We start from the raw sequence: 23,333 nt of genomic DNA, 5'->3' as shown, positions 1-23,333 counted from the left end.
TAAAGTATGAACATAAAACCAACAACCTGCCTTTGAATATGTAGGCTGTCATTTGTAAAATCAATGAAAAGACTGGATGGAGCAGGAAATAATCAAATACTCATTTTTGCTTAAGTTAACTGGGAAAGCAAATTTACTTGTTAGGTAAGGAATACAGTATTCCAATTTTGTTAAGCAGTCTGTTCTGTTTTGAGAAGGATTTGTATATTCATCAGAGGCCACAGGAAGGACACAGTTTCCTGAATGCCCCTACGGAGTGCAATACTGTGCCCTGTAACACATCAGTTACTGTAAATGTCAGTACAGTGTGTGTGTGTTTTACCAACTTTGATTTAGTGAGAGCCTAGAGCCAAGCCAGCTGTTAGCACTTCTTAACTGCTTGTCAGTGAGTATGAGGCAGAGCAGGAAAGCATCATTGTTGTACAGTTTTGTTTTGTGATTAAAAGAGGCAGACAGACACTCTTAACAAGTGCTGACTTATTCTGTTTGAACCCCCACCCAATCTTTCTCTTGGTTTCCTCCCTTCCCTCCTTGAATGTGTCAGTTATTTTCAGTAAATGACTTGGATACAAATGAATCAAAGTTTGAAGGAGGTAGTTCATAATTCTTTGATGGCCTGTGTCTGCATCACATCAATAATAAAGGTGCAATAAACTCATGCCTACATGTAGTCAGTTACACAAAGGTTCAGCAAATGGAATAACAAGGTCATTAATAAAGAAAGTGAAACAGCATGCATGCTTGTAAACTTAATTATCAGTTAGCATTGTTTTTAGATCTTGGAAGCACTTGGAATGTGCTAAAATGTAGTTCTAGAACACGAAGCCTTGTTTCATTAAGCGTCGCTTATTTTTTTCTTAAGCAAGTCTTCCTCTAAGTCCCTGTAAGCCCCACTTACTCTTGAAGCTTAGTGCTGTGGGTTATTGGCTGACTGTACACAAACCACTAATCTCTTTTTGTCATCAAGCTCCAGTTCAAGTCTGTCACAAACACCATCCCTCAGTGCTGCTTACCAAGGTCTTATCACAATGGCCTTTTCAAGTACAAGTCTCAAGGGTGCTGTCTGCCAAACCCTCTCCAAGCCAATACAGGGCAGTTGGATTCTTTGTGGCATCCATAATCAGAAGAGTGGATTGTTTTCATAATACCAACCACCAAGTTCTTCACTCTTACCTTTATTGCATTTCTTTGCAACATTATGATATGAGCAGTTGTTAATTATGTAGTACAATCAATATGACACTATCTACATCCAGTGTTATATTCCTAAATCTCCCATCTATTGGTGGAAGAACTGATATCTGGGTGGCCTACAAACCATAATTCCATTTTCCTATGATGTATGATAGACTACCGTGCATAGTCATATCATTCAAAATGTAAATGTTTGCACCACTTAATTAGTAATATGAGCAATATTGTCTACCACATACATTAATTTCTGTGCAAACTATTGTTCATATTAATGCATGTAATCCTTAGCAGTTTGTGATACCTGAAAGCAGATTTGCTGAAACAATACATAAAGCATACAGGTTTTTCATTGTTCAAATGGTATTGCATGATTATCCCCAGACCCAGTATTAAAGAAATGAGACACGTTTCTTGAGGTAAATAAAAACCACAATTTTAGTAACTTATAATCAGGATCTTCAGCAGTTAACTAACTTTGCTTAATTCTACAGACCCAATGCAGCTAATTATTTGCTCTGTGGCAGTGCATGGCATTTTGCTGCAAGCCTCAGCCTAAAGTTCATCCTAGTTTTGCATGTGATGCAAAATGGCACAACAGACACAGATTTCGCATCTATTCGGATCAATATATGGCTTGGATCCAGAGCTTCTGTGAGCGAAACACCACTCACTGGAAGAAAGGAGGGGTGGACTCTGGAGGGTTGGAGAAGCCTGTGGAACAGTGCGGGTGATGGTACGGGGGGGTCTCTGGAGGAAGAGGGAATATATGAAAATCTTCCTCTTCCTCCAGACCCTTCTATGAATGGAAGGAGCTTTTCGATCTGTCCAGCCCCATATCAGTAGTTATATAAAAGTATTTGTTCCTTAAAGATGTATACAGCTTGCTAGTAGCGGGGGGGGGGTAATCATTCCTATCAGAATTTTTACAAGTTGGCAACTTTTAATGATTGAAATAATATATTAGAATGCGAAAATGATTTCCTGCACCCAGCTTACTACATCAAAAGTGACTATAAAGTTATAACCAATTTATGTAAGCAAGCTGTTTTTGTTGTTATTTTGTGTTTGTTTTTAGTCTGAGGCTTATTAGGGTTAAGGGGTAGAGTTTGGAGGATCGGTTCTGTAGCTTCTCACCACCACCACCACCACCTTATTTTATGCTGCTGTAATGCCATTCTTTTCTTACTTTTGAAAATTATATGGTCTTGAAACTTCAGTTTACTTGCTATTCGGAATGTCCCTGATCATTTACTTTCTTCCTTTTTTTATGTGCTGCAGAAGTGTTATCTTAGGAAAAGAAGAATGTAGAGTTCAAAGAGTAACTATGCTTCCTCCCTCTTCTCTTCAACAGCATCTGCGATCCCTGATAATGGGAGAAGGTCCTGTCTAAAGCTGAAAGTCTTTGTACGGCCTGCAAGTAAGTTCTTTAGGTCTTGCTTAGAGAGTGGCTTTATAGCACATGCTTTGTTTGGTCTGGTAAACAGCAAAAAACCTTTTTTTCTCTTAAATCCTTTGCGGTATCTGTTCTATATAGTGACATGTTTTTGTTTTCACTATATATCATTTTTCTTTTATCATTTTTCACAAAGCTTTTTCTTATTTGTTTTAAGTACATGGCAGTTGCTAACTTGTTGTTTCTCAGACTGTTGTACAAAAAGACAATTGTTGTGGCATTTGGAAGCATGCCACAACTAAGAGATACATACATATAATAGAAAGAGAAATCAGATAAGACAACAATAAAAAGGAAAATGGGGAGTTTAAGGGTGTCTCACTAACATATTTGGCTGTTATCTCTATTTTTGTTATAGACAACTGTATGAAAACTATAGGTGTTCATGATCGTGTTTTCGATGTTAACGACAAAGTAGAAAATTCATTAGAACCAGCAGGTTAGTATGCTTAGAGAATCTCTTTTAACAAATGCCTCTATCCCTCTGGTGCATCTGCTTCTCTTCTTTCTCTCTGCATGGTAAAATGACTTGCTTTTACGCATTTCTTGCAGTGCTAATATTGCTTACGGTGTATCTCATTTACTAGTACTAGTATTCTCAACTGATGGATGGAGGCAAAGAATGCTTTTTCCATGACAAATTATTTACTCAAACATGGCATCCCAATTTTAAAAATTTAGTAGTTATTCTGTCCCCATTCCCACCCCATCTTTGTAAGTTGCCACAGTACCACAGTATTCTTTCAGGACATAAATGACTAAGAAAGAAAGTGTGTGTTTTTATATTTTCAACATTGTTTACATGTTTACATTTATATATATTTAGAAGCATTTAAATCAGTGGTTTCCCTGCTGTCAAAGAGTGACTGATGAAAATGTTTTCCTTGATAGCTCACTTGTCTAACTGGTGTACAGAATTTGATAAATTTAATGAAATTGCCTTTCCAAAAATGTCACCTTATCTGTATTAGAGCAAGTATACAGTAAGTTCTTCTGAGTAAAATCAAAATAATTTCAGGCTTTAAAATGGAGACAACTTGCTTATTATCAGTATTGTCAAACCGATAAATATCATTCTGTACCTTTAAACTAATAGCGCATGTGAAAGAGTTGGCTACAACTGTTCATGTAGATCCTTGTAAATATCTATGCAAATATGTATAACTATTCATACTGATCTCAATGGGAATATTCTGTGTGCTTTAAAAGACTGCCTGCAGTGTGCTTACATAATATGAGTAAGATACACATGCTCTGTAAATTTAGGATGCAATCTTGCTAGTTATATGCTTTTGAATTTCTCTGATTCAGTAGGATTGAGTTAAGCACATACCTAACAGTCTCCCATTGAAAACCAATGTGCATAATTTTTGCTAGAGCTCATTCAAATATGTATGTATATAAATGTGCATGAATTTATACACACACACACATACATATTCATACATGCATATATGCACACAGCCAACTGATACATGAAAACATGTTTTCAAGTAATTACTTGCAAACATTTATTTTTGCAAGCCAATCTGTAATAAGCTTTTTGTTTCTTTTTAGATTACTTCAGCTTGTCATTTTTGCAGTTCTATTTGTATAATGAAAATACTAAGTTAAACTATCAGCAGAGCTTGTCTATGGACATTGCTTTTACTTAAGAGGTTTTCAACATTATTCTGTAAATACAGCATCCTAGAGTTATCCTATATGGGTATTTGTATTCTACCCTGTGAGGTAGAAAATTTCATCTGCCACAGTTGAGTTGAGTTTTAGCCTAAGGAATGAGGTTGGTTTCTTCATCGCTATCGCAGATAATGAATGAAAGGACAACAGTTTTCAAGAGGTGACTTGTCTCTAAGGACTAGTGTATATATAACACTCTGATCACTTAATCATTGTTAAGAGATTAGAAGTGGGCCATGGAATTACATGTTTCTCCTGCCAGTTATTCCTCCTTGCGTCTGAATTTCCTGTTGGTTTTTACCATAGTTAATGCTAACTAGGATTTCTCATAACCATGATTGTGTTAAGCAGTTTTTCCATGGTTGAAGCTGATACTGAAGTAAGCTTTAACCATGATTAAAGGAGAAAGGATTTTATACACAAGAAGGGAGGAACCTGGAAAGTGTTAGGTGTGTGTTGTGTACTAACACCTCTACAGTGACATCCAGTAGTAGAGTACAAGCATTACAATGGAGTATATCAGAAAACACAAGGGGCTTTTTTAGGTGGGTGTACCATTTCATAAGGTAACAACACACAAAGATCATAAAGGGGTTGAGTTGGGATTGAGTTGGATTGTTCTTTTATGTAATTACTTATGTATTTTAGGTCATTTTATACTTCTTTTTAGCCTTGTTTTTAATGTTTGTTTTTGCAAGTTACTTTGAGTTTCACTTTTCTGAAAAAAGTGACTGATGATGATGATGATAAGTGGAAGTCAGAGTTGAGTGCACATAATTCTGTGTTCCATTGTGGGCAAAAAAGGCAAGCACTTATATTGACTGAGTACACTTAGCTTTAGCATATCTGTAACAGGATAAATGAAAAGCATAGATCATTCTTTTGAGAGATACCTTTATATCTTTCTCCAAAACTTCAAAGAAAAAAGATAATATAATACCCGGTCCCCATCACTGTGTCACATTGCTGAATTATTTTAGTAAACAGTCGTTAAGAGTCACTTTCAAATGTTTAACCTGTGTTCAGCTATCCTTCCCTACCCCTGTTCTTTCCTCAGTGGATATTTAAATGTTGAGGAAACGTCCAGAATATTCCTTTCTTCCCCATTTATAATTTTTGGTGTAGTAATTGTGTAGTAACTTTTTCAGCAATTCCTTGTATGGCTTCTCTGATAAATCTGTTACTATCTTTGCAGCTGATGTCATGCAATTTGTTCACTTTCCTTTTGAGGTGTGCCACTTCTAATTGAACATAGCTCGTTATGTGTCATATTATCAAATATATCTGCAAATTATGTATCAACTCTACAAATTATTGTGAGGCTTAGTTGGTAGCAAGCGTTAGTTTCTACTGCTAAAGTCCAGTCACACCATGATACTGATATAATGTTATATGTATGCATTTATTAACATCATGCTTTATGCAGGTTGACGAGCACATGAAGTTTCCTTTTCACTTTTAATCTTTAATTCATTCTACAGCCTTTGGCAGGTTTTCGTAGAACTATTACTTTTTACCCACACAAATATATATATCCATACATACAATATTTTTCTTAGGCTGCCATCACAGTATAATCACATGGCAACAGCCTTCTAAATGTGTTGGGGTCATGGCGGTGGCAGGCCAGCAAGTAGGTGAGGGAGGGAGGCTGGCACGTGGGCTAGGTTAGATGAGGCAAGGGTCTGGGCTGGGTGAGGCAGCAGGGGAGCTGGGCAAGGTGAGATGGTGGCCTGGGTGACCTGCAGAGGAACAGGCCAGGCAGGCAGGCGAAGCTAAGTGAGCACCCAAGCAGCATGAGCAGGCTGATGGCGGAAGCTGCGCACCAATGCTGGAAGCACTGGGGGTTGGGAGAGGGGGGTGCTTGGGGTTACCATTCCTGGGGTTAGCTGCTGGGGTTTTTACATGAAGCATCCAGGGATAAAATGCCTTAGTTTTATATAAGCTCAAACTTTGTTGTTGTTATGTGCCTTCAATGTGATTACAACTTATGGCGACCCTATGAATCAGTGACCTCCAAGAGCATCTGTCATGAACCACCCTGTTCAGATCTTGTAAGTTCATGTCTGTGGCTTCCTTTATGGAATCAATCCATCTCTTGTTTGGCCTTCCTCTTTTTCTACTCCCTTCTGTTTTTCAAAGCATTATTATCTTTTCTAGTGAATCATGTCTTCTTATGATGTGTCCAAAGTATGATAACCTCATTTTCATCATTTTAGCTTCTAGTGACAGTTCTGGTTTAATTTTTTCTAACACCCAATTATTTGTCTTTTTCTCAGTCCATGGTATCCACAAACCTCTCCTCCAACACCACATTTCAAATGTTGATTTTTCTCTTACCCACTTTTTTCACTGTCCAACTTTCATATCCATACATAGAGATTGGAAATACTATGGTCTGAATGATCCTGACCTTTGTGTTCAGGGATACATCTTTGCATTTGAGGACCTTTTCTAGTTCTCTCATAGCTGCCCTCCCCAGTCCTAGCCTTCTTCTGATTTCTTGACTATTGTCTCCATTTTGGTTAATGACTGTGCCGAGGTATTGATAATCCTTGACAAAGGGTCAAACTTTAAGCAACAATATTGTTGGTTTCTAGTACAAACTTCAAAATATGGGGAAATACAGATTTTGGCTTGTAAGAAGCCTGTTTAAATTTTATAGCTAAGAATTTTTACTTCAAAATTAAAGGAAGTATGTGGCACCTTGAACCTTTATGGCATGCATATAGTCCTATGCATATTTTCCTGGTAATAAGTACCACAGACCTTGGTGCTGCTTACTTCAAATGCGTAGGTTAAACTTAATAAACTACATTGAGCATTAACAAAGGCTCTTCACCACTTCCGGGAAGGGTGACTTCGCTTGTGCCTGCTTTTGAGACGGGCTCCCGCCTCAAAAGAAGCTTATTCAGATATAAATCAGTCAGAACATTTTTTTTTTGACTGATGAAATTTCTCCCGGGCAGGGAGAAACGTAGAGATCAACCTCAAAAGCCTGTTTTTGTTGGGAGGACTGGATTTCATTAATTTATGAGAAAAGGTCCAGCCAGCAATGCTGGACGGACTTCCGAACAAGCTCTATCTGATTAATGCGATACGTTTATCTTTTCTTCAAAGAGAAAACGGACTAACAGGCAAGCACCCTTCTTTCTATTTATTTTTTACTTGGTTTAAATTGTTGCAGCAAAAAGAGATTTGTCAAATGAATCAGCTTTAAAGAACTTCTGGGTGAGCTATAACTCTTCTCTGTTATTCACGAAATTAACAGCTTATCTCTGTTTCTATTGCAAAAAGCTGTCCTGGAAGTGCATTCTAAAGATATAAACAGAAGAGGGATTTCTATTCCGAGGAACATTATATTGTCTGGGACTATTCTCTTTTTGGTCTATTTTATTTTGACGAATCTGCTTCTTCACGACGCCACTAACTGTTTTGATGCTGGGAACTAAATTTGTTTTGTATTCTTGAACATAGAGAGATAAGGCAGGCTGCTCTGTTTATACTGTGATGTCATCAAGCCTGGAATATTAACCCAATTGTTGCTGAAATAAGAAGTGGTTCTTCTTTATTTTTGTTTTGTTTTGTTTTCGTGGTTTTAAAAATGGCAATCAAGAAAGTGGCTGAGAATCTGGAAGTAATTATGTTTCAGAAAATAATGGATGAGATTGAGATAACGAAACAAACCCTGCGACAGGGCAGTAAGGAGCTGAAAATTGAACTGAGCAAAATGACGCAGGAGCTTAAAGAAATAGGGGATCCTGTGAGAGAGGAGAATGAGATCAGAGATGAGAAAAGAAAAAATAAAGGGAAGATACAAGCCCTGGAGATTGGAACAAATGTGGAATTGGAAAAAGATCTGGAGTTTATGGATATTAGAAATAAAATCTACTGTTTGGAATTTAACGTTATCTCTGAAGAAATTAATGAAGATATTAGAGATAAAGTTATCAATGGCTTGGATAATCTTCTGGACTGGAATGATGTGATGGAGCTTGATATAGAGAAAATCTATGGAATTAACTGCAGCCATGTGACAATGGAAAAACTCTCAAGAGATGAGCCAGTGCATTTTGTAAAAAAGAAGAACACAGATATGACTTTACAACAATATTTCAGCAACTTATTCAGAATTGATGGCAAGAAAATATTTGGGATAGAGGAAATTCCCATCAGACTCTTATTATATGACTATGGCTATGACAGCAAGATTATTATGGAATACTGATAATGGAAGATTGGACACTGAAATTACTGGACTTAATAGGACTATTGAAGATGGAAGATGAAATTAATATGGATAATGGAATAATGGCTATTGAAATTATTGGACTTAACAGATTTTGATGAGATGGATTAATCGATATGTTTATTTGGATTATGGTTATGACAATAAGATTATTATTATTATTAACGAGATGGATTAATCGACATGTTTATTTGGAGAAAAATTGATAGATATATTTCTTAAAGAACTGAAACCTCTCTTTGACTTTTTGTGGAAAGAATAAAGTAATGTTTATGAGATTTGATGATTAATTAAGATAACTACTGGAGGAAAGTGATTTTATAATCTAATTTAAGAGACAGGATTGTTATATATTGTAGACCTATAACTGATTTGATCTGCGACAAATGGGAAGTCAACATTTTATTTTTTTGTTTAATCATTTTTGTTTTGTTTTGTTTTTTGTCTTTGAATGTTTTATGATTTTGTTTTGTATGTTTTATGAAAATTTGAATAAAAATTATTGTAAAAAAAAAAAAACAAAGGCTCTTCACCAGCCAGCTGAAATGCAACCTTTAGCTTTTAATTAGAAAATGCAAACTCTCTTACTAAAAACTGTTACTGTTAAATTGCTATAGCAGGGATGGGGAACAGCATCTGACTGACAGGCCAGATCTGGATGTCCCCCATCCCCAGTGTGGCATTTTGACAGAAATTATGGTTTGGGCAGGGATTGGCTGTGTGTAATGCAGGCAGTCCCATCAGGGCTTGCAGTCACTGCCAGTTGGCGCTGTTAGCAAGCCTTGTTTGCCAAGGAATAACTGGGAGTGCACTTTAAGGCTCCTGATTGTTCATTGGCAGCCAGATTTCTAACTGCTCCACACCTGCCATCACAAATTATGTCAGTTGTGGGGCATGTAGGCATGGTTTGGGGAAAACAGCCTAGCAGGACAAATTAGGACCATGCTGGACATAGTTGGGCCTGCAGGTGAGAGGTTATCCACCCCTGTTCTAGCAGGAAGTAGAAATCCTGTCAAAGAAAAAACACTTTCGATTCTCTAAGTGACTACAAGGATTACAGCAGAAAGAATCAAACTCCACCTTCAATTCACCTAGTCTTTTTTTTAATCTGCCTTCTCTAATTGCTTAGCATAGGTAGAATAACTGGACAAGAATTCTAGGCTTAATCTCTCTCTCCAACTTTTGAGCTAATCTGTTACAAACAATAGTAAAATTCATTATCACCTCTTTCACTCACCAGAGGAGGGAGGACCCCTTGCTATAATTATCTTGGCTGGTGGGCTTTGTCAAAGTCTGCTTATCAATGCTAATTATAGTGCTTTTAATTCCTGACCTGGGACATTGTTCTCTTGTTAGTGCAGATGACATTGGCCTTTATCACACTGGTATATCAGGGAGTTGCTCTTTTTTCTTTTCTTTTTTAATTCTTACAGCTAAAGCCTTGGTTGGCTAGCTATCCTCCTCATCCATGTGCATGTTTTTTGAGACTTCTTGCACTTACAAATGAGAATTTAAATACATATTTAAAACAAAATGCCTTTATTCCTGTTTTATATGTCATTTTTCTATGAGAAAGATGCAGCTGCTTGAAATTTAAGGACATAGGCGGCCCTAGATGTATTTTGGCAACTGCTGAAAGACAAGGCATTCTGATTAAGACATTACGTAGGATGCATAGTCTTGTAACAAAACTGTTAGCTGCATCAATGAGAATTTTCTTCCTCTGATCATGAGGATCTGAAAATGCTGAGAAATCTGTTTACAGAAGAGTAGAGAAAGTGTTTTCATGAGTCATAGTGTATTGTCTAAACGCGATGCAAAATGTTGATAGAGTGAAGAAGAGTAGTTGGTGCAGGGAGGTGTCTAAATAAAAACACATTTAAACTGAAATTGAGGCTTCTTTTGCATGAGAAAATTCTCATACAATCAAAGCCTTCCAACATTGATGATGGTGCAGCTCCACCTCGGCATCCCTGTTGCCTGTATAGGAATACAGCAACTTTGTAGTTAATGGAGAAGTCATATTGCAGCATATACAGAAACGTGGAGTAGAGCCAGCTCCCATCACTCAAGCTTTTTTACAAGATTACCTGAGAAAATATTTGATAGTAATTCCCAGCTTGCTAACAGCTTGCTGTTAATGTGCTGCTTCATTAACAGGGACAGTCCCACTGAATTTTGTTGCATGCTGTCTAAATTGTGTACTAATATGCTAGCTTTGTAGTGTACATGTCTGCTTTTTGTGCTTTCATGTTGTCTTTTACAAAAAGATGTGGGGTGGGTATCAAGGCAGTTGCCCATCAGCTAAATTTGTTGTTTTATTTTTAAACATTTACATTCCATCCTTCCATCAATGTTGGCCTCCAAGATGATGTAGCCATTAGTTAAAATCAACCCATTTTCCATTAAAACAAGGCTAAATAAATAGATGTCCAAGCTGGATTTAGAAAGGGAAGAGGCACCAGAGATCACATCGCAAACATACGTTGGATAATGGAATGCCTTTGACTGTGTAGATCATGAAAAACTATGGAATGCTTTAAAAGAAATGGGGGTGCCACAGCATCTGATTGTCCTGATGCGCAACCTATACTTTGCACAAGAGGCTACTGTAAGGACGGAATATGGAGAAACTGACTGGTTCCCCATCGGAAAGGATGTGAGACAGGGGTGTATTTTATCACCCTATTTATTTAATCTATACGCAGAACATATCATATGGAAAGCAGGATTGGACCAAGATGAAGGAGGTGTGAAAATTGGAGGGAGAAATATCAATATGCAGATGATACCATACTACTAGCAGAAACCAGTAATGATTTGAAACAAATGCTGATGAAAGTTAAAGAGGAAAGCACAAAAGCAGGACTACAGCTGAATGTCAAGAAGACTAAAGTAATGACAACAGAAGATTTATGTAACTTTAAAGTTGACAATGAGGACATTGAACTTGTCAAGGATTATCAATACCTCAGCACAGTCATTAACCAAAATGGAAACAATAGTCAAGAAATCAGAAGAAGGCTAGGACTGGGGAGGGCAGCTATGAGAGAACTAGAAAAGGTCCTCAAATGCAAAGATGTATCACTGAACACTAAAGTCAGGATCATTCAGACCATGGTATTTCCGATCTCTATGTATAGATGAATGAATGAATGATGATCTTTATTGTTTTGAGCCAAAGGCCATCACAATACAATAGAAAAAGAAGAAATTTTTAAAAAGCACATTAAAATTACCAGTGATAAAAGTACAGCATCCTAAGATAAGAAAGGATAAGATTCATAAACTCATTACAACACAATAAAAATACAATAGCACCCCATTTGAGTATATTAAGACCCCCAGGGAGGATTTAAAATTAAGAATACTAATTTGAGGACACATCGGAGGTAGACGGCAATTGTTTTAAATGTCTAACTCTCAATTTCCCTGCAGCCAGGGCAAACTTTGCTACCTGAGTGGTTACAAAAATATCAGTACCCGCAGGAAGAACGCAGGTTTGCTCCAGCAGTGGTCTATTTGACAGCAGGTGACGGACTGGAGAAAAAAGTTTGAGCCTAAGTGCATTATACAATGGACATCGCAATAGATAATGGACAATATCCTCAACTTCTCCTGAATTACATATAGTGTCTTAAATGAACTGAGACCCTCGCATATCTCCCATCCAGAAAGGCCGAAGGCATAGATTGAAAATGTAATGCTGTAAAGGCCTTTGTAAGGGAGGGAGTGGTTAAAAAGAAAAAATAATGTTCAATACCGAAAGCGGTTTTAAAGAGAGGATACCAGTAGGAAAAAGACGACTGTGACGAAGAGAACAAATCCCATCGCTTAGAATATAAGGATATTCTTTCCTTATAAAGCTGTTTCACTCGCGATGAGACATAAGAAGGAGGAGTTTCCATGCTAATCCCATATGTGGCCAAGAGAAGTTTGGTACGCATAAACCAGGTGTTATGAGATGGGCTCTTAAGTTGTTCCAAAAAACACTTCTTAGGGAGACGAGCCTCATCCATATTAGTCAGCTTCAGCCATTACATAGCCAGGGCTGCATGAACAGCAGACTTTATGGATTGTAAGCCCGTTTCCATCCTTAAAAGGGGGGCGGGGTCCCTTGAGGAAGGGCGAGTATAGATCTCAGAAAGGTGTTCTGGACTGTCTCGAGCGCCGAAGGATTAGCATGCCCCCAGACCTCAGCCCTGTAAAGAAGCTGAGGAACAACTTTTCCACGGAAAACCTCAACAGCAGGGGAGACCAGAGACCCCCCCTTTAAGTTTTAAATAACGAAGTAATGAAAGAACAGAGTGGGATGCTTTCAACTTCAGCGCATCAAAGTGAGGTTTCCATGCAAAGTTAGCATTGAATGCTAGGCCGAGATATCTAGCGCTACGGAGCTGGACAGTGTGACAACCATTGAGTTTCCAAGTGTGGGTTTTTCTTTTCTTACCAAAGACTACCACACTGGTTTTGGTATAATTAATTGATAATTGTTCATTGGCGCAAAACTTGCCCAAGCTTCTTAACAACTTCCTCATCCCAATTTGAGTGATGGAGATCAAGGCTAGGTCGTCGGCCTAGTAAAACTGAAAGCTTAATATCTAGAATTGAGGCAGGAAAGAATTCTGGCCTGCGAAGTTCTTGTACAGTATTATTGATATAAAAGTTAAAAAGAAAAGGAGCCAGAAGGCATCCCTGTCGGACCCCTCTATATGTATGGATGTGAAAGTTGGACAGTGAACAAAGCAGACAAGAGAAAAAAAATCAACTCATTTGAAATGTGGTGTTGGAGGAGAGCTTTGCGGATACCATGGACTGCAAAAAAGACCGAAGATTGAGTGTTAGAACAAATTAAACCAGAACTATCACTAGAAGCTAAAATGATGAAACTGAGGTTATCATACTTTGGACACATCATGAGAAGACATGATTCACTAGAAAAGACAATAATGCTGGGGAAAACAGCAGGGAGTAGAAAAAGAGGAAGGCCAAACAAGAGATGGATTGATTCCATAAAGGAAGCCACAGACCTGAACTTACAAGATCTGAACAGGGTGGTTCATGACAGATGCTCTTGGAGGTCACTGATTCATAGGGTCGCCATAAGTTGCAGTCAACTTGGAGACACATAACAACAACAACAAATAAATAAATAAAATCAAAGAGTAAGAGCAACAACCAATTTAAAAACAACCACTACTCATACCCAGAAATCTACCAGAAATTAAATGCCAACCAAAGTTTGGGCAAATAAAATTTCATTGCACCTAAAAAAAATTAATACTATATGGTGTTTAGAAATAGACCTAAGAAGTCTGGGTGTCACCACACATCTAAAGGTGGTGGCAGCCACTGTAAGGCCACTGCAGAAGGTCTTAACACATGGACATGTTCATATGGCTGCACACAGACCTTCAGAATCCCTGATCCCAGATTGCAACTACCAACATCACTGAAAGGTTATTTGAACCACAGGTGTCACTTGGGCATCCACCACTTACACCTATTCATCACTGCTTAATAATTGGAAGTATGTCGCCTAGAGTGGTCGTTAATTCGGCCAGATAGGCGACTCATAAATAAAATTTTATTATTTTTTATTATTAATTTATGGTTCCATACATTTTTGTACATGATGAAAAACTAAGAGGAAAATGAATACTTGAAACAAATGATTCACAAAAGAAACATTTTAAATTTTATTTCTACAATCCTCATATATGAACTTAAAGTTGCTGAGTAATAATTTCAGGAAGAGTCTGCACTAGCACAGTTTGACCAAACATAACATAATACTATGACAGCAATGGGGTTCATGGCTTATCTCTGTTTATCTCTAATACATAATGAAGGCAGGATGGGCAATTTGATTTCATTCTGCCTCCTAAATTATAAGACATGGCAGTACTTTGGAGATTACGTTATCATACCTCAGGTCCTGAAATGAATTAGTACTTCCATATGTTGCCACCCTGGGCTCCTGCTGGGAGGAAGGGTGGGATATAAATCAAATAAGAAAGAAAGAATCTTGGTTGACCCCATAAAGTATTAAAATGTGACGGCTACAATAAGAGCCCAGAAAAAAAGATAAGTACCAGGATATTTAGAAGTATCTCATCTCATATGGGTCTACCCATTCATTAAGATCATCTGGAGAAACATGCATCCACATCCAACCAACCTCTATCTTGCATTTAGTCAGGATGTGATAGAGGATCTTCCTGATGGCCTCGCCAGGGCTCTGATATCCTATCAAGGGAGGCTCTTTTTGCCTCCTTTCTGTTGCCTTCCGACAGTGGGTAAGACCTTTCTCTTGAAGTTGTCGTTTAACCCACCACATTTTTAGTTTGCTTTTTTAAACTTAGTTTGCTGTTTTTTAATGTTGTGGTTATTTGTAAATTCTTTTATTTGCCATTTCTTACCTTAGTCTTCTAGCTACTATTATTTTTGTATTTTATTATATTTTATTGTCTTGTTTTTATTTTTTTTTAATGGAGCAGCAGGGTATAAATGTTTAATACATTAAAAAAAAACTTGCTTCACCAAGCATTCAGGATATGTTTTATAAACAGTGTGAGATTTTAAGCACTCAAGTTGACACTAGTGCCTTGCTTTTTCTAGCTTAATTCAGTTGAATAAACAAATGGGCACCTTTTGTGTTTTAAATAAACTTATGGGCCAGTCCAGAATATGTACACTATTTGAAAACTTTTTAAAAGAAGTCCCACCTCTATACTGAGTGTTTGTTTGTTTGTTTTTATTTTGCCCAGGGAGGCAACTTAGCAAAATTTCCTTAAATATTTAGCAGAAACCAGTAATGATTTGAAACAAATGCTGATGAAAGTTAGAGGAAAGCACAAAAGTAGGACTACAGCTGAACGTCAAAAAGACTAAAGTAATGACAACAGAAGATTTATGTAACTTTACAGTTGACAATGAGGACATAGAACTTGTCAAGGATTATCAATACCTCGGCACAGTCATTAACCAAAAGGGAGACAATAGTCAAGAAAACAGAAGAAGGTTAGGACTGGGGAGGGCAGCTGTGAGAGAACCAGAAAAGGTCCTCAAATGCAAAGATGTATCACTGAACACTAAAGTCAGGATCATTCAGACCATGGTATTTCCAATCTCTATGTATGGATGTGAAAGTTGGACAGTGAAAAAAGCAGATAAGAGAAAAATCAACTCTGTTGAAATGTGGTGCTGGAGGAGAGCTTTGTGCATACCATGGATAGCGAAAAAGACAAATAATTGGGCGTTAGAACAAATTAAACCAGAACTATCACCAGAGCTAAAATGATGAAACTGAGGTTATCATACTTTGGGCACATAATGAGAAGACATGATTCATTAGAAAAGATAATAATGCTGGGGAAAACAGCAGGGAGTAGAAAAAGAGGAAGGCCAAACAAGAGATGGATTGATTCCATAAAGGAAGCCACAGATGTGAACTTACAAGATCTGAACAGGGTGGTTCATGACAGATGCTCTTGGAGGTCGCTGATTCATAGGATCACCATAAGTCATAGTCAACTTGAAGGCACATAACAACAAATCTTTTTTGTGGGGTGTTGAATCTGAAATTTTTTTCTGATGCCCTAAATTGATCCAGTTTAGCATGTCTAACATATTCAGTAAAAATCAGCACAACATTTTATATTTTGAGAATGGCTGATGTGTGCCCTGAAATTGCATTTGGCTTTTTACAATATAATTGAGATGGATTCAAAAGAGGAGCAGAATATTCTGGTCATGCTGATGGACCACTAATAGTTGTTGGCTGCCCTAAGGTTTTTGTGTTGGTTGTTTTCCATTAGCAGTAGTCTGCCAAAAATCATATGATTCCGTTGTGCTATTCAACAAAAATTAGTGGTAAAGGTTATTCTCAGCTCTTGCACATTTTCCATTGCAGACAGTTGATAGTTCCATTGCACCATGATAATGTCAGTATCACTGGCCAAACATTTGGTAGTTAAAACTATTTTCAGTAATGAAAACCTAATTTGATTTTTTTAGATACACAGAGCTCATTAGTATTGAGGAATTTAAGGACAATCTAATATTTTCAAATGTGATATGTTCTTAGACAAATTTGCTCTGAAGTATTAGCATCAGTTACTTTAGAATTAGGATCACAACCACTTTAGAATTAATATTACAAACACCAGTTTGGTAGTTCTTAATCTTAAAAGTCCCACACCTACCTGTATCCTTTATGGATCTTTTCTATTTTTAGTTTTTAATGAATGAATACTTCCCTGTTTTTTAACTCCAGTGCAAATAGTAACACAGAAGCTGCCTAATTCAGGCTCCTGCTGGGAGGAAGGGCAGGATATAAATCAAATAAATAAATAATAAAACACTAGTCAGTTTGGCTCAGTATTGTCTACACTGACTGGCAGCAACTCTCCATGGTTTCAGACAGGAGTCTTTCCTAGTCCTGTATAGCTTGAACCTGGGGTGTCTGAATTCATGTACTCAGCTGTAACCTATGGATTCTTTCACATATACCGTCTGACTTGTTCCAATATGATGGCACTTAGTATATTGAGGAATTGCCCTATAGTCAGTTGCTGCACCAGCCTTCCCTTCAACATGCTTCACTGGTTATACACTTTCCCTCTCTTGATACACTTCCCCTCTCTTGAACTAAAATATACAATTCTGTAATTTTTTAAAAAGGGTAAAACAAGCCCAATAGCTGCCCTCCAAGCAAGGCCATCTCTGCACAACAAGGCTAGCGCCTTCCCCAGTCCTGCTCTAATAAAATGTAGATATTGTGCCATGAGAACACGTGTTGTATTAATAATAAAACTAATGGACATGTTGAATTTTTGGGTAATATAACTGGGACAGAGATACTAATATGCAAGGCTCCTCCAGGAACTGAACACATGTCCAGTATTTCAGCTAGTAACATTCTGCGCACATTGATTTATTTTCTTTTAAGAAAGAGAGCAATGTATGCTGAATGTGAATCACATGTGTCTAAATAAGAACATAAGAACATAAGAAGAGCCTGCTGGATCAGGCCAGTGGCCCATCTAGTCCAGCATCCTGTTTTCACAGTGGCCAACCAGGTGCCTGGGGGAAGCCCGCAAGCAGGACCCGAGTGCAAGAACACTCTCCCCTCCTGAGGCTTCCGGCAACTGGTTTTCAGAAGCATGCTGCCTCTGACTAGGGTGGCAGAGCACAGCCATCATGGCTAGTAGCCATTGATAGCCCTGTCCTCCATGAATTTGTCTAATCTTCTTTTAAAGCCATCCAAGCTGATGGCCATTACTGCATCTTGTGGGAGTAAATTCCATAGTTTAAATGATGAGCTATTGTAATTTTTAAAGTCCAGAACAGTGCAAAGCCTTGTTTTTCAATATTTTACTGAAGTTGCTGAAATGTGTTTGAGATATAATCTCAAGACTCATTAAAGATGCAAAACTTCATTAGAATGTGTGTTTTCTGTTTGAACAGATGATACCGTACATGAGTCAGCTGAGCCATCCCGTGGTGACAATGCAGAACAGACACCAAGGATATCCGGTCGGCTTTTGGCGTCCCTACTGTTTCTCCTGGCAATGCTTTTGACGTTATAGCACATATTCTAGTAATCTGTCACAGACAACATCAGGGTCTTGGAACATCAAAGATCCACTTAATTGCTCATCCCAAGAACGGGACATTATATTGGTTTTGCTGATGTTGGTTTGTTTTCCTCCCTCAGTCTCCTCCCCTTCTTCCTCTGCAACCTGAACTATGAGCAAAAATTGAAGAGGCATAACTAGCCCTCTTACCGCTCCCAATCTTCCCCATGGCTTTCCTTGACCCCTTCTAAAATAAAAGGACTCCAAATGAAAATGCCAAATTTCAATATTGACACTAGTGATTCTTACTTTTCTCTGCAGCCTCTCTTAAGATAAAGCCTCTGTTAGCTCGCTGAGCCATCTGTATGTGGAGAAGGAAGAATAGTAGCAGATGCAGTCAGTTGGAGGATAAGGAACTTGTTTGGAGAAACAAGAGGAGTCTTTCCTGTCTCCGATACAATATTTATGTCTCCTCATTCAGCACTGTAAGATAATCATGCAAAGGCACTGTGTCACAATGTCAGGACTGGAGGGGAGATACTGAGTATACCATAGCACCATTCCCTCCAGGAATTTCTCAATGTACAGGCTTTTATAGGAAAAAGATACTGTTTTGTATGCAACTGCCTTGAAAGATCCTTGATAGTAGAACTTGTGCTCCACAACAGAAGCTCTGTCATTAGGGGAGAAGAAAGTGACAACTGAGGAATGCTAGCACATAAGCAAGGTCAGATTTAGGAAGCTATGCTGGGGTATGAGTGCCTCTATTATCTCTCTTAAGTGGATAGTGCATACCAGATTATTTTTCTTTAGAAACAGATCACCATGGTGCTACAATAATTTTCTTCAAATGCGAACAGGCATTTTCTGATTCTTTTTTTTTCTTTTTGTATGTGAATAAAGTGACCTTTCCCAAGGCTGACTTAGTAGCCAATAGCCTTGGGTACCACTCTGGGTTATGATACATGCTAAGATGATAGCAACACTAGGTGGAGTAAACTTGGTCAGAGATATGGAGTCCCCAGTGTGTTCATAATTTCCCTCCCTTGAAAGTTTGGTGGCCGTTGGAATAAAATCCTGCCAGAAAGGGACAGTGTGCTTGTCATAGAGAGTAAGGGTGGGATGAAGGTAAAGATTAGGAAGAGTATGTTGAACTCTGGAGTGAACATTCAGGCATTGGCTTTGTTTCTCTCTTCCTTTCCGACACAGTTGAAAAGCAGAAGAAAAGTCTTTATCAGCAAGAGATAAAGTAGATGGACTCCCAAAGACCCTTAACTAAATATTTTTTTTGAAAACTCACTAGAATAGAAAATTCATTATTTAGATATACCTTATGCTGAAAGTAAGTATATATGCTTGTTCTATTTAAAGATGATAAAAGTGGTGACAGGATTGTGGGGTGCTACCATGTTTGGTTGGAATCAAGGTTGAACCCTTAAGCATCTGAACACTATATTAGGGACTAATAAAAAACATTTACCAGGAAATGCCTTTCTTGTGGGTTTCCATTGGCTTAAGCAGGCATTGACTTGCAAGAGACTGAATAAATGAGAGAGACCATGAAAGCGACTCTATTGGACAGTTAACTTTACCCCAAACTTTTAAGAACAAAGCCTTACAAGAATGTGTTAGATTCCACTGGATCTTCACAAGACAACAAAAGTATAATTTAATACTGAATCATGATGCAAATGACAGTATTTTGTGAATTTTGATTGTTTGTTTAAGAGAGGAAAGCAGGTTTGTTTTTTGTTTTTTTTAAGCTGAAGGATTTCAGGATTCCAAAACAGCAGAAAGTAAATTTAGGGCACTCTGGGCTTGCCTGATACCATACAGTATGGGCTGCATTTGAAAGCACAGAGATGTCTAATACTGCACACAAACTATCACAGTCCATGCTGAGAGATGACACCACTTTACTTAAAATAAATAAATATTCTCTGTTCGATATATGTACTTAGTGCATATATCTAGGAATGGCAGTGCACCGGTAGTGAACAAGGCCAGATAGTTCCCTGAGAAGGTTCCACACCAATCACCTACATGAATAGTACTGATTTGGTGTCCTAACAATGATTATAACTGTTTTCCATAATTCATCTATAAATAATGAAAGACTGGACTCACTTTTGTGTCAAGAGCACGCTGTTTAGTAAAACAAAGTTTTCACCACAGTGAATTCTACCCTTTGCTTTGCCACAGTGCCACTGCTACTCTAATGAATAAAGGCAACACTGTATTACAGTGAAAATGCTAACTGCTACACTGTATCAAGTACAAGCCTTGTGGGCAGTAATTTTACAGGACCTTCACTTTGGATACTTAATGGCATCAGGCAATCTCAATCTTACCAAGCAAGCAATGTGTGAAGGTTTTCTAATCTCTCTCGTATGTGTGTGTTTATTGTTTTGATATCTTGGAAAAGATGCCAGTGTGCAAGTTTACAGCAGCCCTTGTCCCCCACCCCACCCCAGCGTGAAGTTTTAAGAGCAAAATTCCGCTACAGCAGCCCCTCAGCCCAGACAAGTCTGCCCTGTGTCATCCATTCCTGGTTTGCCAAGGGCTTTGCAAAGGGTAACGGGGAAATAAGGATTGATCTGTTTGGTGGATACTGTGTATCCTTTAATAGACAACAAGGTAACATTTCGTGTTAGTTTAGAAATATTGTTTTGTACTGTACTTTCTTGGATGGCAAAGGAAAGACAAGTTAAAACAAAAAAAGCTATGTTCCTTAAATTCTGTATTATTAGCAGCCTCTGTTGTATATAGTGTTTGATAATAAAGTATTAATTTGATTCTTATGTCTTTTGTAAGTGAGAAAAAATAGACTTTCATGATATTAAAAATAAAATAAAAAATGCACCCACAGATTATATGACAGAAGCATCCATTGTGACTACGGAGAACTGAAGGAAAAGTAGTCACAACAGATTACCATTCAGGACTCATCCATGCACCCAAACTCAAGTTTTCACAATGTCAAGACTTGGAGCAATGTGACATTTGACGCTCAATATTTTGTCCTCAGTGTTAATGGTCTGATGTTGGAGCCCTGTGATATTTAGGGTTAACCTTTCCTTTTTGGGTTGGGTTAGCATGTTGATTCTCAATGGCTTTGGGATTTTTACTCTTATTTCTTGTGAGGATGATTTTCCTTCTGATTCTTTGTCTTTATTTCTTTCCATGGATAGTTTGTTTCAAAAGGGGCCTTGCCAGCATCACCCCCACACCAAAAAACAACAAATTTGAGAGGGGTCGTATGTAAATTATTTTCTTTCCTGTATAACCACTGCTGAAGGAAAGAAACAGTAGCTGTGAAGGGAATGTGTTTGGTTTGTTGTTGATTGTTTTGTTTGTTTTTTTACTGATATTTATCAATTGCTTTATAAAAGCAGCGGCTGTGTCAGTTTTGAAAAATATGGAATTCATTTATGCTGCAGTCAGAATATGTGTATTCATTAGTCTTTACAAGTGTCCTGCATCGAATGTGTTCTTTCTCTTCTCTGCTCCCTAAACCCAGCAAGTTCTTTTTTTTCTTTTTTTTCCCCACCCCTTTTTAAATTTGGAGCAGTGAATGGGTAGATCTGTTTCTGATTTGGCATTACCAAGCTTTTCCCATGCATTCACCCCCGAGTTTTTCGGATGTGAGATAAATCTCCCTACAATAGACTTGCTGCCATTGTCTGTACAGTTTAATAGATGCTGGCATGTTGAAGGTTACCCATGAGTCTACAAAATCCGCTTTCCATACTTACTCTTGACACCCTATTGAAGCCACTCATTGTGTGTCCTGGGTATGAAAGTCCAGCTCAGTGTGGTCCTGTGCTTGTACTGCCCTGCTCTTGCAGTTTCTTTGCACTTATTCATTGAGTGCTGTTTTTGAAATGCTTACGTTATATGAACTTAACAGAACTTGTAAAAATGAAATAAACCCATAAGATCTGTATTTGTATATACACGTGTCCATACAATTATATCTGAATAAAAAAATTAAAGGTTTTCATCATTTTAATGGATTCTTTCAGGCTATCTTATTGTTTGCTGAATGACATCTTTGTTTCAGGGCTAGCTATCCTTCGTCTTCAAAATATTTGTGGGCAGTGGAAAGCTACAAGGAACAGTTCACAGTTGTAATATGGTTGGAATGCAGTGTGTGCATGGACTAAATAGCTGTGGCTGTCACCACCAGGATCCAGCCTGATTTGTACCCTGGCTGCTATGACATTCTCTACCTTACCCATCCCCTCCCCAGTTTCCAGCCCAAGCATCTGCTTAATTATAAAATTTCTAGTGTAGTAATTCATACCTTCTAGATCAGGAATAGGGAATTTGTGACTCTCCAAATGTAGCTGGACTACATCTCCCATCATCCCTGACCACTGGCCATGCTGCCTGGAACTGATGAGAGTTCCCCTCCCTTATCCTAGATGCTGGTGAAAATGCAGCTAGAGGTTTTCTGTTCAGGTTTCCTATTTAGGTTTCCTATTTTTCTGGTGATGAGCCAACTCCCTTGGAATAAAGCACCATATTCTATTTAGTGTGGACTAGTGTGGTTCTCAGGGACTGCAAACAAGGCAGGCAACACATTGTTTCCCATTATCCATGGTGCCCTTCTGGCTGACAAATAAATGGGTATAGTCAGCTTCAAAAATGGTCTTGGGGGAAAATGCTCAGCACAACTTCAGGCAGAGGCTCCATTTTCTCTTCAACTTTTCTTCCAGGTGAGTTTCAAATGTTGAATGTTACCTGTCCCAATCAGTTCAGCATATGTAACTGCATCTCCACAACATGCAACAAATATTGACTGCTGCAGAGTTACCTTCAATATCCTTTTGCTTACATCTCCTTTTTTAAAAGCTTTGAAATATTTGCCTTTTAAAAACAACAACAACCTTGAGTAAATATGATTGGAGGCTCATGGGAAAATGAGGACTGAAGCAAGAGTTCTTCCTACTTTTTATTTGTATTTAGTATTTTAAATGATAAACAACAGTGAATAACAAATAATCCACTTCTTCCCTACCTCCCCTACCAGCACTATTAAACAGCACTATTAAACAGTAACACCGACACAAAGCTGTTCATGCATCAGAGGTGGAATCCAGTTCTGTCTATTCTTGGATGCAAAAGTAATAAATTGTTACAATGTGTCCAAGAAATTATCTTCTGTAGTCAT

General features: G+C 38.0%; 1 protein-coding gene across 4 annotated transcripts in view; it reads left to right on the top strand.

Moving 5' to 3' along the window:
* The window catches only part of EFNA5 (ephrin A5), a 344,842-nt gene extending 322,716 nt beyond the window's left edge, over positions 1 to 22,126 (top strand). For 2 of the 4 annotated variants that reach the window (XM_061623598.1, XM_061623621.1), the window contains exons 3-5: positions 2,546 to 2,611; positions 3,006 to 3,086; positions 18,048 to 22,126. In XM_061623598.1, the coding sequence (XP_061479582.1) occupies positions 2,546 to 2,611; positions 3,006 to 3,086; positions 18,048 to 18,169 (269 nt within the window). In that variant the 3' untranslated portion in view covers positions 18,170 to 22,126. The remainder of the gene's footprint in view (positions 1 to 2,545; positions 2,612 to 3,005; positions 3,087 to 18,047) is intronic. The other 2 variants (XR_009762221.1, XM_061623612.1) reach the window with 2 other exon arrangements.
* Positions 22,127 to 23,333: the final 1,207 nt, after the last annotated feature.

The sequence above is a fragment of the Rhineura floridana genome, chromosome 1 (genome assembly GCF_030035675.1).
Source record: "Rhineura floridana isolate rRhiFlo1 chromosome 1, rRhiFlo1.hap2, whole genome shotgun sequence".
NCBI lineage: Eukaryota > Metazoa > Chordata > Lepidosauria > Squamata > Rhineuridae > Rhineura > Rhineura floridana.
This window is presented reverse-complemented; position numbering and strand designations above follow the sequence as displayed.